Below are 15,809 nucleotides of genomic sequence, written 5' to 3'. Positions count from 1 at the left end.
TGTACCCAAGTGAGTGGCCTACAGAAACAGAGTTCCCTGGAATGGGCCGTGTGCTCTAGCTGAGTCCCTCCTGCCTGTTCTTCCCACTCATCCTGGTGTGTCTCTGAAGGGAGCAAAGTCTGACGCCTGAGTCACCTGCAGCTGTGTCCCTCTGCCTACCCACACATCACCCAAGGTAGACAGATTTTCTAGTGCATTTTGTATGTCTAAGAGCTAAACTTTCACACCTAAACATCATAGCTAATCTTCCCTTTCACTCTGGCACGCCTATGTATCTGGTAAGTTTTTACAGCTTTTTTCATCAAGGTGGTTATCAGTGCAGCCAGGGTCAGGAGAGTTTAGCTCTCTTTTTAGGAAGAGTTATTTCCAGTTTGTTCATGGGTGGAGCTCCTGTGGGTAGGGATTTAACAGCCTACTGAGAAACCACACTTAGCACTACCTCCTTCCTCTCATTGTGCCGGATGAGGGTGGAAGCTCAGCAATCCCCAGGGCCCCGCTGTCCCTGCGAGGAGGACCATAGCAGATGTTAGGGCAGGTTCACATTTAGTCACTTACTCTCATGCTATTGAATGGATGTGGAATTTCAGCTTCTCATCAAGCCTCATTCACACCAGGGAAAGGACGCAGGTGGGGTGCTGTCTACCCTCAAATCACGCTTCCTTTTTCATTTCCATTGATGTCTGGATGTTTGTGTCAACTCAGCTCCTTGCCGAGTTCTGCCAACATGAGGACTCTGGTAAATCATAGTAGTAATTAGACCGGCCTTGCCTTGCCTTGCCTTGTGAAGGCTCAGTGTTGGCAGGTAAGAGTATCCATGGACACCCCCTGGTGGGCAAATTGGCATACTGCCTACTTCCACCTCAGAGAGGAAGTAAGATCACCTTCTCAACCAGTCTCTCTGAGTCAACCCTGGCATAGGAACAGCAGCAATATCTGCCTTTGCCTGGTGGGGAATAATGAGTCAGCCTGGGATTCATAAATGTCTTGAGTCAATGAATTTATAGTTTTAATCCAATTTGGAAAAATTTTGGCTGCTACTGCTTCAATCACATGTTTTGTAGCTTACTTAAATCTTCTCACAGTTTGCTAATATTGTTTTCTTAAATGTGTTTTTTGTTTGACTTCTCTTTCTGTGCTCGCGTTGGCAGCACATATACTAAAATTAGAATGAATTATCTTTCATTGCTGTGTTATATTTTTTATAATTTCAATTGCTGCTTCCCAGTTCATTCATCCTCAGTTGTGTGGTTTTGAATCCACTGTTCATCGCTTGTATTTTTTATCTCACAACTTGTATTTTTCACTTCTGTAAGTTTATTTTGTGACTAAGTCACTTCTCCCTTTCCATGTCTCTCCCTACTAACATTGCAGCCATTTGGGTAATGAATCAGCAGAAGGAAGATCTCTCTCTCTCTCTCTTAATCTGCCTTTCAAATAAAATAAATAAATACGTAAATCTTTAGTATTTCAGTTTTCTTTTTTCTTCCCATTATGGGACTATGTTTTCCCACTTTTTGAATGCCTGGTAATATTTGGCTGATTCTACACATCGCCAGCTTTACTTTGTAGTAGCGAATGATTTTGTTTTCCAATAATTGTACTCGGGATTTGTTCTGAGGTGCAATTAAGTTATTTGCAAACAGTTAGATCCTTTGAACCGTGTGGTCAGGATTTCACAGGTTGAATTAGAGCAATGCTTCATTTTTTCTACTGCTGAGGAAAGACTCAATACCAAAAGGATTGTGAAGTTCTGCAGTCTGGCTGACGGGAGCAGCCACTACTCCCGCTCCTGTGGGAACTCAGAGCACTGTTCCCTCCAAACCTTTTGAATAGTTCATTTCCCAGAAACAGGTAGCTTCCCCAGGAAAATCGCTGACCGGTACTTTATCTTGTCCCGGCACCCACTTCACACATATTTAAAGTGACTTCTCGGGCCTGGCGCGGTGGCACAGTGGTTAAGGTCCTTGCCTTGCACGCCCGGAATCCCATATGGGCGCTGGTTCTATCCCGGCAGCCCCGCTTCCCATCCAGCTCCCTGCCTGTGGCCCAGGAAAGCAGTCAAGGACGGCCCAAAGCTTTGGGACCCTGCACTAGCGTGGGAGACCTGGAAGAGGCTCCTGGCTTCGGATCGGCATAGCATCAGCCGTTGCACTCACTTGGGGAGTGAATCATCGGACGGAAGATCTTCCTCTCTGTCTCTCCTCTCTGTATATCTGCCTTTCCAATTAAAAAATAATAATAAAAATAAATCTTTAAAAAAAAAGGTGAATTCTCAGGACATAAAATAAGAAAAAAAAAAACCCACTCTCTCAAGAAAGATATAAGGGTATTTGTAAAACACACTTTGGCAGGCCAAGATCAGAGGACTGGAGAAGAGATCTTTTATTTACATTATCTCATTTACCTATTAGAAAGAACTGCTTTATCAAAAGCACTCTCATGGTTATATACTATAAGAAGTTTAGAGACAATTACCTAAAAGTCAGAGGACATTTCTGAGCTTCCCACAAATATCTGTATCCAACATAGTTAACAAACTTTATTTTTGCAATTCTTAGGATCTTTGTCAAAAACACAGATTTGGCAAAAAGTTGATAATCATTCACTTTGAATGATGGTATGTGAGGGCCCATACATTTGAACTTTTGTATATGTTTGAGGATCCTACAATCAAAATTTTAGGGAAAAAGCTAAGACATATTAATTAGGATTTCTGAGCTTCTATGCTCACATGCTGACTTAGCAGCAGGGAAGTATCTGCATTGCCACTATTACTCTAGCTCAGGTCACCCTTTGATTACATCTTAAGAAGTACCGGTACACTCACTGCTGAGTGGTTAATCTTCTCCCTTTGTACTCCTGATTTTCCCAACTAAGGTGATGTCTGGGGCATCTATCTTACAGTGAGAACACCCTTCTCAGCCCATCAAGCTTTTACCTGAATAGATTCAGCAGGAAGAGGATCCTTGGCACCAAAATTGTAAGAACGGAATTCTCCTCCAGTCAAAGAAGCAAGTTCTTTCAAAAATATATTTGCTATCTCATCATTGTAGTTGAAAGAGATGGCATAAATGGGGATTTTCTGAAAAATTCTGACTTGATCCAGAACCATTTCAGGTGGCTGAAGTGGCAAGTTTTAGAGAGAAAAGGGGAGATGCAAAGAGAAAGAAAGAGGGGGGGAAAAAAAAGACATGAAAATCCTTAGTATTTGGTATAGGTCATGAAATTCTCACATACTAGTTCATTATATAGTGGCAAATAGCTCTTGTAAGTGTGTCAATTCAATTCAATAAACAAAGCAAATGTTCGTAGGCAGGGAGCATACAAAGACCAATGAGACACAGCCCTTCCAATCTGGGAGTTCAGGCTTTGGTGGGAAAAGAAAGCTAGGAGAAAGATCTGACTAACCAAATCACTCACCTGTAGGTCACATAAGCTTAGAGTTTGTACTTGTTAAGTGTTGGGTTGTGTTTTAGGTCATCTGAAGTACTGGGGTCAGAAGCCATGGACAGAACATCCTGACCACTGGGATTCCAGAAAGTATGGTCTCTGAATTCTTACTATGGCTTCAAAAGCATCTCCAAACAAGCAGGAATTTCCTCCTCCTAACATTGCTATGGGCAGCTTGTTTCCCACAGAGGACAAGGGAAGAGACTTTATTGAGCATCCTTCTAGTATCCTTTGAGGATGCTGATCTACTTAACACTAACAAGCACCTTGTGAGGTAGTCATGGGAAAATTGCTAAATGGAGATTACGCTCCTTTTTATTCTCAGAAACCTGGTTTCCTTTTCATAGAAGCAATGTTCCAGTTTAAAAAAAATACAACAACAACACAGAGACACACACGCAAGATCTAGTATCTGAGACATTTTGGCAGCTGAAGCTAGCCTTGTGAACTAGTCTTGGCAAGGTAAGACACAGAGAGAAGGCTCGGGAGAGGGGTTTGTTTTCACCAGACTAGATGTACAAGTCCCCCTCCCTCACCCTCTCCCTCCTTGAAAACAGACACCCTACCTGAAGCAGCTATGCTGTGCAAGTTCTACATAAAGATGGTGAAGCATGAAGTTAAAAAGGAAACCTATTTCTGGGAGACATGCTTAAATAGATGTATAACTGAGCCTAATCACCACTGTGCCCACTGTGCCTCTTATCCGCATAAACAGAACCCCATCCACTGTTTTAGCCAGCCTATGCTTGCTTTTTTTTCTAGGAATATGCAACTGTTATCAACACAGTATGCACAAGAGACGGAAGCTCAGAGAGACCATGTAGTCCTGGGGTCACTAGAAAATTGGAATACAACCCCACTTTCTGGCATTAGAATCAATATCAGATTGTCTGTTCTCCCATGTGGTTTGTATCAACTCTCAGGAAACATCATTTGATACTCAGGAAAGATGAATTCCCCTGCTATGCCCCATCACAGCCGAACCAAGGAGAAAGCATTTCAGATTGTTCTGCCCCACCTTCCATTGTGGGTTTCAGGGCTACGACACCCTCTTCACTGACCCTACTTGCTTGCTCTGTTAGCCATTTCCTGCCCTTTGACCTTAAACCTTTCCTCATACATTTTCCCCTGGAGTCCTGGGAACGTAAGGTTATGAAAGAAAAAGAGAACTCTAGGTTCATGACATGCTGGCCTTGTGCTAGTGTGCACACGTGCACACTACACACACACACACACATACACACACAGCCTAGAGAAGATGACAGTTAGATGGTCTTCAAGGGTCTGTTTTCAACCCAGCCATCATTTACACCCAGCCATGTTCCCTGTGGCTGCAGTCTCAAGCACATTCCTGCCTGTAAGTTCATCATCACCATCATTCTCCTCTCTCTTTTCACCATCATCTAGTTCCCTACTAAACATCAATCCAACCTAGATGGTTAGCTAAAGAGCTGGCCCCATTTATCTCATCAACTGCCAGGAGAAAGCAAAGCCTTTCACTGCTGCCTCCCTCTCTTCACCTCAGCTTCCATTGCTGGGCTCCTGATGCTCATAGACACTAAGAGTTCTGCTATGTCTTTGCTTGCATCCTTTCTACAACAATTTGACATGATTCATACTATCACTAATGCCCCCCTTTTTTCACTAGGGACTGCTGGCTAATGCCCACCATTCCCACAGTCTAGACCTATATACTGTTGGTTTGATATACTGCTAGCCATAAACTACTCCTACATTGACTTACAGGTGAGTTGTTTGGGAAAGGAAAGAAACACTGATTTAGTACTGTGTGGGTACCACACAGCTGGGGATGAGCATCTGCTCTTAGAATTATTTCCATCAGTCCACACAGCAAAAAAGAAAAGTGACTATCACATGCCTTGTTGCAAGCCCCTACTCGTACCCTGCCCCAGGTGGCCCCTCTGTACTATACCTACATGATGTTCCAGTGCCCCCATGTAGCTTGGGAAAGCTGGACAGAGGGTGGGCTGCACTTAACTGCAGAGGGGGCTCCATTTCAGCAAGGGGAAATAGCCACTGCTGTGCTCCCATGTCCCCAGGAAGTTTGAAAAGCAGCAGTAGCTCTAAGTTGAAGTAAACATCCCATCTCTCAGCCTGACTGATCCTGACCCTTCCCTCTACCCTCCTCCAGAAGCTCCTGCAGGATGTGGAGGGGGAAGAGTCACTCCCTGTCCAGCTCCTGTGTAACAGCAAAGAAAGCTTTCTCAGCTCTGGCAGCCCTTAGGACACACCTTGGGAGGCTGCCAACTCCCTCAGGCCCTAAGAGGAGGTCCGGCAGTACAGCTGCATGATTTTCCCTGGGTCCCTCCTCTGAGTCCGATCAGATGTACCAACAGTGGACCTTCCACCACTAACATCAACTTGGAGCAGCAAGGTAAGAACCTGGTTCTCCTTGCTGCCTGAAAGAGCACTGTGGGTGCAAGTTAATTACCCAGTGCTTTGCCGTCTCCCAGCACTCCTACTCAGCCTATTCAGCTTTCTCCACCTGGCTTTGTACAGAGGGTGCAGGTGTCTTACCTCATTCATTTTCTTAATTTCTGTCAGGGCAAGCCCCTAACTTTGACGAAGTCCCCAAATGACCACAGCCAGAGTTGGGCTGGTTTCTGTAGCAGTTCACGACAACACACTCCCACTGATGTCTACTCTATATCTGATTCTCTTTCCATGAAAATTCACTTCTACAATTCCTTTGACTTGAGTAATATCAAGGCTTTATCTCAGTTTATGATGCTACATTATACACTTAATAATCTAGCAACAAGTTGGCATCTACATCTTTCTGTGTTCTTCCAATAGAAATCCTGTCAAATACTTGAAACAGTAACATTGGTCTTACATATTCAGTACCTACAAAGTCAGTGAGAATAATAATAAAGAAAAACTACCAGAGTATAGGCACACCTTAATATATTCCTCATAAAACAGAACTATCAAATGCCAGAGTCTTATTGCTCTTTTGAAGAACTCCAAGAGATAATACAAAATAAATAGACTGCACATGTTAAAAAAACAAATATGAATGCAAAAATTTTTAAGATCTAATCACTTATGGTTAACGTGATTTGCCTATTTAGACACCAACATCATCATGTTCTGATTTGTAAAATGTAAGTGATCACAGACCTGTAAGAATCTGGAGAAATTTTCTGATCTTCTTTCCAGGAAATTGTGAATGTATTTTGTACACACTATTGAGAGATTCCAGACTCTTGCAAGTCCCTGACATACTGTAAATCAAGAGTCCTTCTCAACACACTGCTGGTGGGGGTATTCTTTGCGGGACTATTGGGAGGTATCCAATAGAATGTATGACAATATGGGGGCAGACATTTAGCCTAGCAGTTAAGACACCTATCCTGCATGGGAGAACCTGGGTTCAAAAGGCAGCCCTGGCTCCTAACTCCAGCTTCCTGGTAACTCAAGTCCTGGGGGTTGGCACTGATGGCTCAAATGCTTAGGCTCCTGCCGCTCCTGTGAGAGATGTGAATTCCCACTCCTGGATGTGGTCCAGCTCATCGCCAACCTTTGTGGGCAGCTGGGGAGTGAACCAGGGATGACAGTGCACTCACTCTCTTTCTCTCTGCCCTCCTCTCTCATTTTGTCAGTTCAATGAAGAAATAAAAATTCTTTACATATTTATCTTTTGATATAATTCACTTCTCAAAATTTATACCATATATGTTTAAACTGATGTATCATATAGTTCCTTTTGCAATATTCAGTATAATGGAAGCAAGATTGAAAGCAGTCTAAATGCCCATCTCCAGGAGGATGGGTAAGTAAATGATAGATTAGCCCTATAATAGAACCAAAAAAAAAAGTCCTCTATGAAGTGATAGGATGCAATCTATATTCTTTTATGATTATATATATAATATATTTATATTATGCTAACATTAGTGTTTTTAAATATGTGCAGGTTCATTTCTACTTGCATAATATAAAGTATTTGGAAGGAGATGCAATAAACTGGAGGCGTAAGTTGCCTCTTAGCTGGTAACAGAGCTGAGGAAGAATTCCCTTTAAATGGCCTTTTGTACCTTTATGGTTCACACTATAAATGTATTGCTATCCAAAGTCAATGCTTATCAAAGTCTTATTGACTCTGTTTAGTGGAATATGATGCAGTCATTGAGGATGATGCTTCTCATTTCTCATGACTTGGAAAAATGCATGTAACACATTAGATAAAAAAAAGGAAAGCAAAATTGAATTGTATAAATTTTTCTTTTTATGCTTTTTCTAAACTGCTTGTGGTATAAGCAATTTTTAGAAACCAGCAAGAGTTCATTGAAAAGAAAAAGACTGCCTGGGCACTAGATGACTCTTTTTTTTTTTAAGATTTATTTTTATTATTTTTTTTATTGGAAAGGCGGATATACAGAGAGGAGAGACAGAGAGGAAGATCTTCCGTCCGATGATTCACTCCCCAAGTGAGTGCAACGGCTGATGCTATGCCGATCCGAAGCCAGGAGCCTCTTCCAGGTCTCCCACGCGGGTGCAGGGTCCCAAAGCTCCCGGGCCACAGGCAGGGAGCTGGAATGGAAGCGGGGCTGCAGGGATAGAACCGGCGCCCATATGGGATCCCGGGGCGTGCAAGGCGAGGACCTTAACCACTGCGCCACAGCGCCGGGCCCTAGATGACTCTTAAATTAGAATCTCCAGCACACATCTTTCCTAAACTCCAACCTCACCTGGGTGGCTGAGACGGTCTTGAAAATATTCATCAAAATGTACATTATTAAATATAAATATATATTTATAGAAAATGTGCATATGTATGTATAGTAAATGTGTATTATTAAATATATATTTCAAAATTTCTTGCAATGTAATAAACTTATCTTTTAATTGCACCTATTCATAAGCTTTCTGAAGTTCCCTTTGAATTTCCAAGGATAGCCATGTGACTACAGTTGCATAAATTCAGCTTCCTTCACCAGCAACCCCTAAGCTTGCTCCTTAACTTTAAATCCTTCCAGTGAAATAGTACATGCATCATAAACCAGAACTTGGTCATCTGGACTCCTTTCTGCCCTGTTCTTGCCTTCTCCTTGGACCTGCCACTCCCTGCTCTCCCGCTGGTCACCACATCCTGTCCCATCTCTGAAGACAGTCACCTCCTGCCTGTTGCGCTGCTACTGCCCAAGGCCAGGTCCACACCAGCTCTCGCAGTGCCAGCCTTCTCAAGCTCCTGCTAGGGTTCCTTCCTAATGCACAGATGGATGGGACAAACCAATTCGCCTCTCAGAGTTTATGTGTTTGAAAGACAAAGTTATAGTGCTTGGTGAAAGTGATCTTCCATTCACTGGTCCACTCCCTAAATGGCTGTAACAGCCAGACTTGGGCCAGATCAAAGCCAGGATCCTTGGGCTCCACCTGAGTCTCACACATGGGTGGAATGGGCTCAAGGACTTGGACCATCTTCAGCTGCTTTCCCAAGCCATTAGTAGGGAACTGAATCAGAAGTGAAACAGCTTAGATGGGAAAGAGCACTTATAAGGGATGCTGGCATCACAGATGGCACCTCAATGCCAGCCCCAGGGCCTTCCCTTTCGACAAGGCATTCAAGCACCTTCCCATCAATAACTTTATACCTTACTATGATGTTCTTCCACCACTGCCCTGCCTTCAGCTTACTCTTCCTAGCACCCCCTTGTGCTGCCACATCTCTGCCCTTTCTGTCCAGGACACTAGTGGTCTACCCTGTTCAGGAATTTCCTTCTCCTCCTTCTTGACACAGCTCAAACGTTCCCTCCTCAGTGGAAGCATCTTCTATCTTCTCTCCATCTTATACAGCAGAATTCGTGACTTTGTGCTCCTAGACACAATCAGGGCAATTTGTTCCCTGTATTATATCACAGTTAACTCTGTACATCTACACATTCTCCTGGAACATAAGCTTTCCCTAAGATAGGATCAAGATACTCTGTCCTGGTCGTGTCAAACCTTGGCACCACACATGGAGCATGAGAGACACAATCAACTGCTTCTGAAGGGCAAATACAATGAGGATGGTAGGAAAATCACCCCAAAGCAAAATAAACTTTAAACGCTGCCTCTTTGTCAGGAATGTGAAACTATAGTAAAAATAAATAAATAAATAAAAATAAAATCCTGCTGCTTTACTATTTAGTCCCTGAACCATTTGACGCAGGATATTTTAGGATATTTGCGTAGCAGTCTGCATATGCAAACATTTTATGAGGAAGGACACAGTTGATACTAATTCACTCCGGTGCTTACTTTACATTGTGCTGGCTTGAAAAATCCTTGTATTTATTTAAAGTCTGGAGCACTCATCTTTCATTCACAAAGCTTAAAGACCAAACAGATTCTTCTAAAACTTTTCAGTGATTTTTTTTTTTCCTCAGTCAGGTTAAACAAAACAAAGAACATTTCACTCACTAGAAAGACATGCTTTTGTTTTAAATGAAGAAGAAGCTAAAATTAGAGGTAAAACCTGTGACATTGTGCACTGACATGTTTAGATTCAGAGTTCTCAGAGGGGAAAAAAAAATGAAAGAATCTCCTCCCCTGCTCTCAGTCTGTAATAAAATAGAAGCCAGTGTTCAATGAAAAGCAGACCTCTGTCTTGGCGTTGGTCTCCAGGCCTGTGTGCGTCATATTAACCAGACAACTCCACTGTCACATAAATTCTCTGCAGGCTGACCCTAGACAAAAGGGGTCCTTTGTGTGTTTTCCCATCCTGTTCTGAGCCTCCAGGTCAAAGAAGCCTAAACAGTTCTCAATGTCCATTGAAAGAGCCCCATCCCCATCCAAACCCACTCTGAGCATTCATTTTTGTTTCTTATTTTGCTCAGTACCTGATCAGGTCTCCCATCTGTTAGAAGGTAGATGGCCTGTGTTTCTTTATCAGCAAAAGCAATCTGTAGGGCATTCAGGGTGTTTGTGGTACTTCCAACCTGCAGAAAAGAGAAAGGACATATTTGAATCTCATCAAGAAGTGGAACTAAATTTCTACTTCCAGAAAGAAAAGAAAGACAGGATATTGATAAACCAAAGACAAATTAGGACTATGCTGAAATAATAACTATAGCCCAGGGAATCTAGGAAACAACATCTCTAGGTATGCTATAAAAGTCTATCCTGGGGCCCAGCATGATGGCTCAGTGGCTAAATCCTTGCCTTGAACGAGCTGAGATCCCATATGGGTACTGGTTTGTGTCCCAGCTGCCCTACTTCCCATCCAGCTCCCTGCTTGTGGCCTGGGAAAGCAGTAAAGGATGGCCCAAGGCCTTGGGATCCTGCACCCACATGGGAGACCTGGCTTTGGACTGGCTCAGCTCTGGCTGCTGTGGCCACTTGGGGCGTGACCCAGTAGACAGAAGATCCTTTTCTCTTTCTCTCTTTCTCTCTATAAATCTACCTTTCTAAGAAAAAAATTTTTTAAATACATATTTAAAAAATAAATACATCTTTAAAGTTTCTACCCTGGCAGTCCAAGAACTTTGAGAAGTCGGAACTGAAGATATCCTGTCTTGAGAGATCTTAATGTAATTTTGTCTCTGTGTATTTTTATGCAATGCCAACTCTTTTATTGTTCACTCAGCTGCCAATGGAACTTAAACACATAGCGTGCATATACTCTGGTAGGGATTATGTTTGTTTCAAACCAGGATTTATTCATGACACCAATATTTACCAAATATGAGTGCAGCATTGTTAGCAACATAACAGACACATGGACATATGTAATATGACCTGATTTCACACAGGCCTAGTGGAATATATCTTCAAGTGCAGGTATATAATCCTCATGTGAAGACATGAGGTTAAATAGAAGACTCCAAATATTTTGCTTTAGTTATGACAGGAATAAATAAACAAGAAATTGTTGAAATCAAACTAAAAACAATCAAAAGGAGTAAGTTATCGCTCAATGTCTCTCTTACACATAGTTTCAATAAAAATACTCTCCATGGACCTGGTGCGGTAGCCTAGCAGCTAATGCACTCATCTTGCATGCCCGGATTCCCATATGGGCCCCAGTTCTAATCCCAGCAGCCCTGCTTCCCATCCAGCTTGTGGCCTAGCTTTGGGACCTTATACCTACATGGGAGACCCGGAAGAGGCTCCAGGCTCATGGCTTCAGATCAGCTCAGCTCTGGCTGATGTGGCCACTTGGGGAGTGACTCAGCAGACAGAAGATCTTCCTATTTGTCTATCCTTTCCTCTGTATATCTGACTTTCCAATAAAAATAAATAAATCTTTTTTAAAAATCCACAAACCATCTTCATATAAAAACAAAATTCATAGAATATATACATTGCATATCAAGAGAACCTAATGATAGGTTTGTGGCTATATGAAACAATACAAATTAGAAAATCTCCAGAATACTTAATCAACATGGAAAGGAATTAGTATTTGGATAAATATAAATTCACTGGAATGTATTCTCTGTAACACGTAAAATGACCCATACCGGAATGTCAGGAATAAGATACAGAGGACTCTGAGCTGTCCAGAAGGTGCCTGAACTTCCTCTTCATCTCAGTTTGAGTATCTCAGTAAGCAAGAAAACCCACTGTGATCAGCTGAATTTATGTAAAGGGCAAGAGTCTGGATCACAGGCTCAACAAGAGGGCATGAGAACCTCACTTGGGACCTCCTACCTGAAGCAAGATCCCAAATCCTACTGCAGAGCCGCCTGGCGGGGCCTCAGCAGCCCCAACACTAAGCACTGGAGCTAGACTTGCCCACTGTTGACACGGGGAGCATCAGCCATGAATCAGTGGCAGCCTGAGCTATATCCACCTGTATCCATCACCACTGCCACACTTCTACTTGTTAGGCCCACCACTTTGGGTCATTGTCTCTCAAATCAAAATGCAGAGGTTGGCACAAGTGCTGTGGAGAAGTGGGTTAGCTGCGGCTCCAGACACCAGCGCCCCACATCAGAGTGCTTGGGTTCTAGTCCCATCTTCACTAGATCAGAGAATTCAGTTTCGTGTTAATGTATCAGGGAGACAGAGGCTCACGGCCCAAGTACTTGAGTTCCTGTCGCCCATGTGAGAGACTGGATGGAATTCCTAGCTCCTGGCTTCTGGTTGGCCCAGCCCTAGTTGTTAAAGGCATTTGGAACAGGAACCAGTGGATGGAAGATTTCTTTCTCTGTGCTCCGGTCCATCTATCTCCCGCACCCATCGTTCTGCCTTTCAACTAAATAAATACGACTTTAAAAAAAGTCTAAATGTTATTTTGATTGATGGTACGTGGGTCACATTTCTCATACTTTTATGAAAAGGCCATTAGAACTTTCAACATCTGTAGAGTGAACAGGCTTGTTTTCAGAGCAAGGCGGCCGATTGACAGCCAGAGGAATGAAAAATATCCAATCTCTCCACCCAACACATCTCCAGATCCTCACAAAATGCCTTAGATGCTCCCCACATTGAATTCCTTGCACCCAGACACACATGGGAAATTCTAAGCTCTGACTCATCTAGTTGTTTTCACATGGGCCTCATTAATTTGGCTTTATTCCCTTCCATTCCAGCAGATATTTAGTAGCACTTAAGTACCAAATGCCCAGCATTTTGAAAGCTCTGGGACATAACTTACAAAACCAGATCAAACTCTTTATCCTGAGTGGGGCTTCACAGAATGGTGCTGCAGGCCAAGGAAATCGCCACCCAATTCTAAGCAAAAAGCTATAACAGATCATGCCCGGTGTAGGATGTATCTTGCTCTGAGTGGGAAGCTAAAGGCAACTCATGGTGAAGAGGGTGGAGTAGATTATTAAAAGATGAGCATTTTGGGTGGGTAGATGCAGAAATGACAGTAGGCGCCCCAGGTTACTATCTTGTTCCTGATTCACCAGGTCGTTCCACACTGCCAAAGTTCTTACAATAAGAAAGCACAGAAAGCGATAGTGGTGACAACCATCATGAACCAAGATCTATTCCCCAGCTGAAGGCAAAGCCTAGATTACCTTGTGCCTACACAAGTGTTACACTGCTGGAAGAAACGCTCCCACTGCCAGTAGCTGGTGGGCATTCTAAACCTGGTTAGTGCCAAATTTGCATTAGCAATACAAATATACCAGTGTAGTTGCTTGTTCTTTTCTTCTCTCTCTCTCTCTTTCTCTCTCTCATTGTTGTTTTTTGTTTTTGGAGATAAGTGAATGCTGGGCCAGGACATGCTTCTCTGGTCCCTATGTGGGGAGGCTGCAGAATGCCCAGGGAAGGGGGTCAGGAGATGTATTGCAGTGGGAGCAGCTGAGGGCATGTTAACAAGGGAGGAGTGAATCCTGGGGTCTTCCCAGGACTGGGCCCCTACACTTGAAGGTAATTGGGGGAGCTTAGATAGAGTGTTTCTGAGGGGTGGGAACTAGTGGGCATCTCTGGGTCAGGCCAAAGCATCTACCCACATAGAACACATGGGCTGAGCTAAATAGTATTGCTCACCACCTGCTGGTGCTCACAAATGCTATGGTTGGTAGGCATGGCTGGCTGGGTTAAGCTGCAAAATCTGCCCATGAGTGTTGGAGCAGAGAGTAGGCTATGACAGCTTGGGCCACAGCACCCACCAAAACACAAGAGAACCCCATGTGGGGACAGGTTTTATATGGGAATTGTGGATTTGCTTGCTGTGGGACTGCAGCATCCACTGGTTTGTGCAGAGAGCTAGGTATGGTGACAGGCTAAGCCAGGCTGGATCACAGAATTCACCTGACAGGAACTCCGTGACACTTGAGGGGGCTGGGGTGGAAAGAGGTTGGGCAGGGAAAGGCTACAGCACCTCCCAGCCCAGGCAGAGGCCAGGACTGAGGGCAGATCATGCCACACATGGTTGCTACACCTCCAGCACAAATGAGAATCATTGCTGGGAACAGGTCTGGTAGGAGAACTTGGGGAACTCCTCAGCTTGTCTACAGCTCCTACTGAGAAGCACAGAGCCAAAGTTGGGGATGTGCCAGGTCAGGTAGGGCTGCAGTACCTCTCAGCATTCGTGTGGGCCAGGTCTATGGCCAGGCTAGGATGGGCCAGTACATAGCACTTGCTGGCACACATGAGAACCAAGTCAGGGTGTGGGCTGTGCCCAGCTGAGCCAGGCTGCAATACTTACACTGTGGGTGGGCCATACCAGGCTGATCGAAGCACTCACCAGCATGCAAGATCTGGGTCTGGGACTCAGCTGGATAGAGGAACTAACTCTCAGGACTCCCCTGCTAGGATGCAGCTCCTGTTGTTAAGTGTGAGAGTTCAGTCTGGGGGCAAACCAGACTGGGCAAGATACCAGCACCTGCTGGTGCTTGTAAGAGTCAGAATGTGGATGGGATGGGTCAGGATAGACTGTAGTGCCCAGAATCAGTGTGGGCCAGTTGGGCTAGACTGTAGTACCTATCAATGATGCCAGTATAGGTAGCAGCAACTGCCAACACATGCAAGATCCATTGCTTTGAATGTGCTTGATAAGGGGAGTTTCGGGAGACTCCCCTGCTAGGCTGTAGTTCCTGCTGGTGAGCCCAAGACTAGCAAAAACATAGACTGGGTGGCCTGCAACACTAGTAGGCATACATATAAGCCAGGTATGGGAGCAGGCTGGGCAGGGTCAAACCACAATATACACTGGCAGGAGTGAAAGTCAGGAAAGGGCACATGTCAGGCTGCGCTGAACCGCAACATCTGCCAGTTCGAGAGGTCTGGGCATGGGCTATGCTGGGTGAGGCTGCTGTACCCCCTGGGGAGAGTTAGGGCTGGAGGTGGGCCAGGTTGGGCTAGGCTGTCACACCCAGTGGTGTCCAGGAAAGCCAGAATGGGTACAGGACAGCCAAGCTAGGCCATGATATCCACTGGAAAGTTAAGCTGGATCTAGATGCAAGGCATGTCAAGCTGGATCACAATACTCCCTGGCAAACGCAAAATGTAGGGTTGGGAGCATGCCTGGCAGGAGAACTGTGGGCACTCTCCTGCTGGGCTGTACCTACTGCTGGTGAGCACAGGAACAAGATCGAGGGGTGAGCCAGTCAGGACAAAGTGGCAGCACCTCACAGCATTCATGAGGGGCAGGTCAGAAGGCTGGTCAGGCCTAGCTAAGCCACAGCACCTATGGTTGTGCATGAAAGCTGGATGGGATGAAGGGTGGGCTGGACTAGGATACAGCAGAGGTTGGTATACACAAAAACTGGGACAAGGGCAGGTCTGATGGGGTTTTGGGTGTCACCCCAAGTAGGCTGCAGTACCCACGGGTATGCATGAGGATTGGGTCTGTGGCAGGCTGGCTGGACTGGGCTGCAGCACCTGTCACTTTGCATAAGAGATGGGACTGGGGTGGAACTGGCCAGACAGTTGCATTACTTGGTTGGAAG

General features: G+C 44.4%; 1 protein-coding gene across 1 annotated transcript in view; it reads right to left on the bottom strand.

The window, feature by feature from the left end:
* VWA3B (von Willebrand factor A domain containing 3B) overlaps nucleotides 1-15,809 on the bottom strand; it is a 231,064-nt gene that overhangs the window by 95,263 nt on the left and 119,992 nt on the right. The window contains exons 13-14 of the mRNA XM_040994133.1: nucleotides 10,299-10,397; nucleotides 2,939-3,121 (exon numbers count right to left, since the gene is read on the bottom strand). Coding sequence (XP_040850067.1) covers nucleotides 2,939-3,121; nucleotides 10,299-10,397 — 282 coding nt within the window. The remainder of the gene's footprint in view (nucleotides 1-2,938; nucleotides 3,122-10,298; nucleotides 10,398-15,809) is intronic.

Source organism: Ochotona curzoniae, unplaced genomic scaffold, assembly GCF_017591425.1.
Source record: "Ochotona curzoniae isolate NIBS_2020 unplaced genomic scaffold, NIBS_Ocur_1.0 contig_883, whole genome shotgun sequence".
Classification (NCBI taxonomy): Eukaryota; Metazoa; Chordata; class Mammalia; order Lagomorpha; family Ochotonidae; genus Ochotona; species Ochotona curzoniae.
This window is presented reverse-complemented; position numbering and strand designations above follow the sequence as displayed.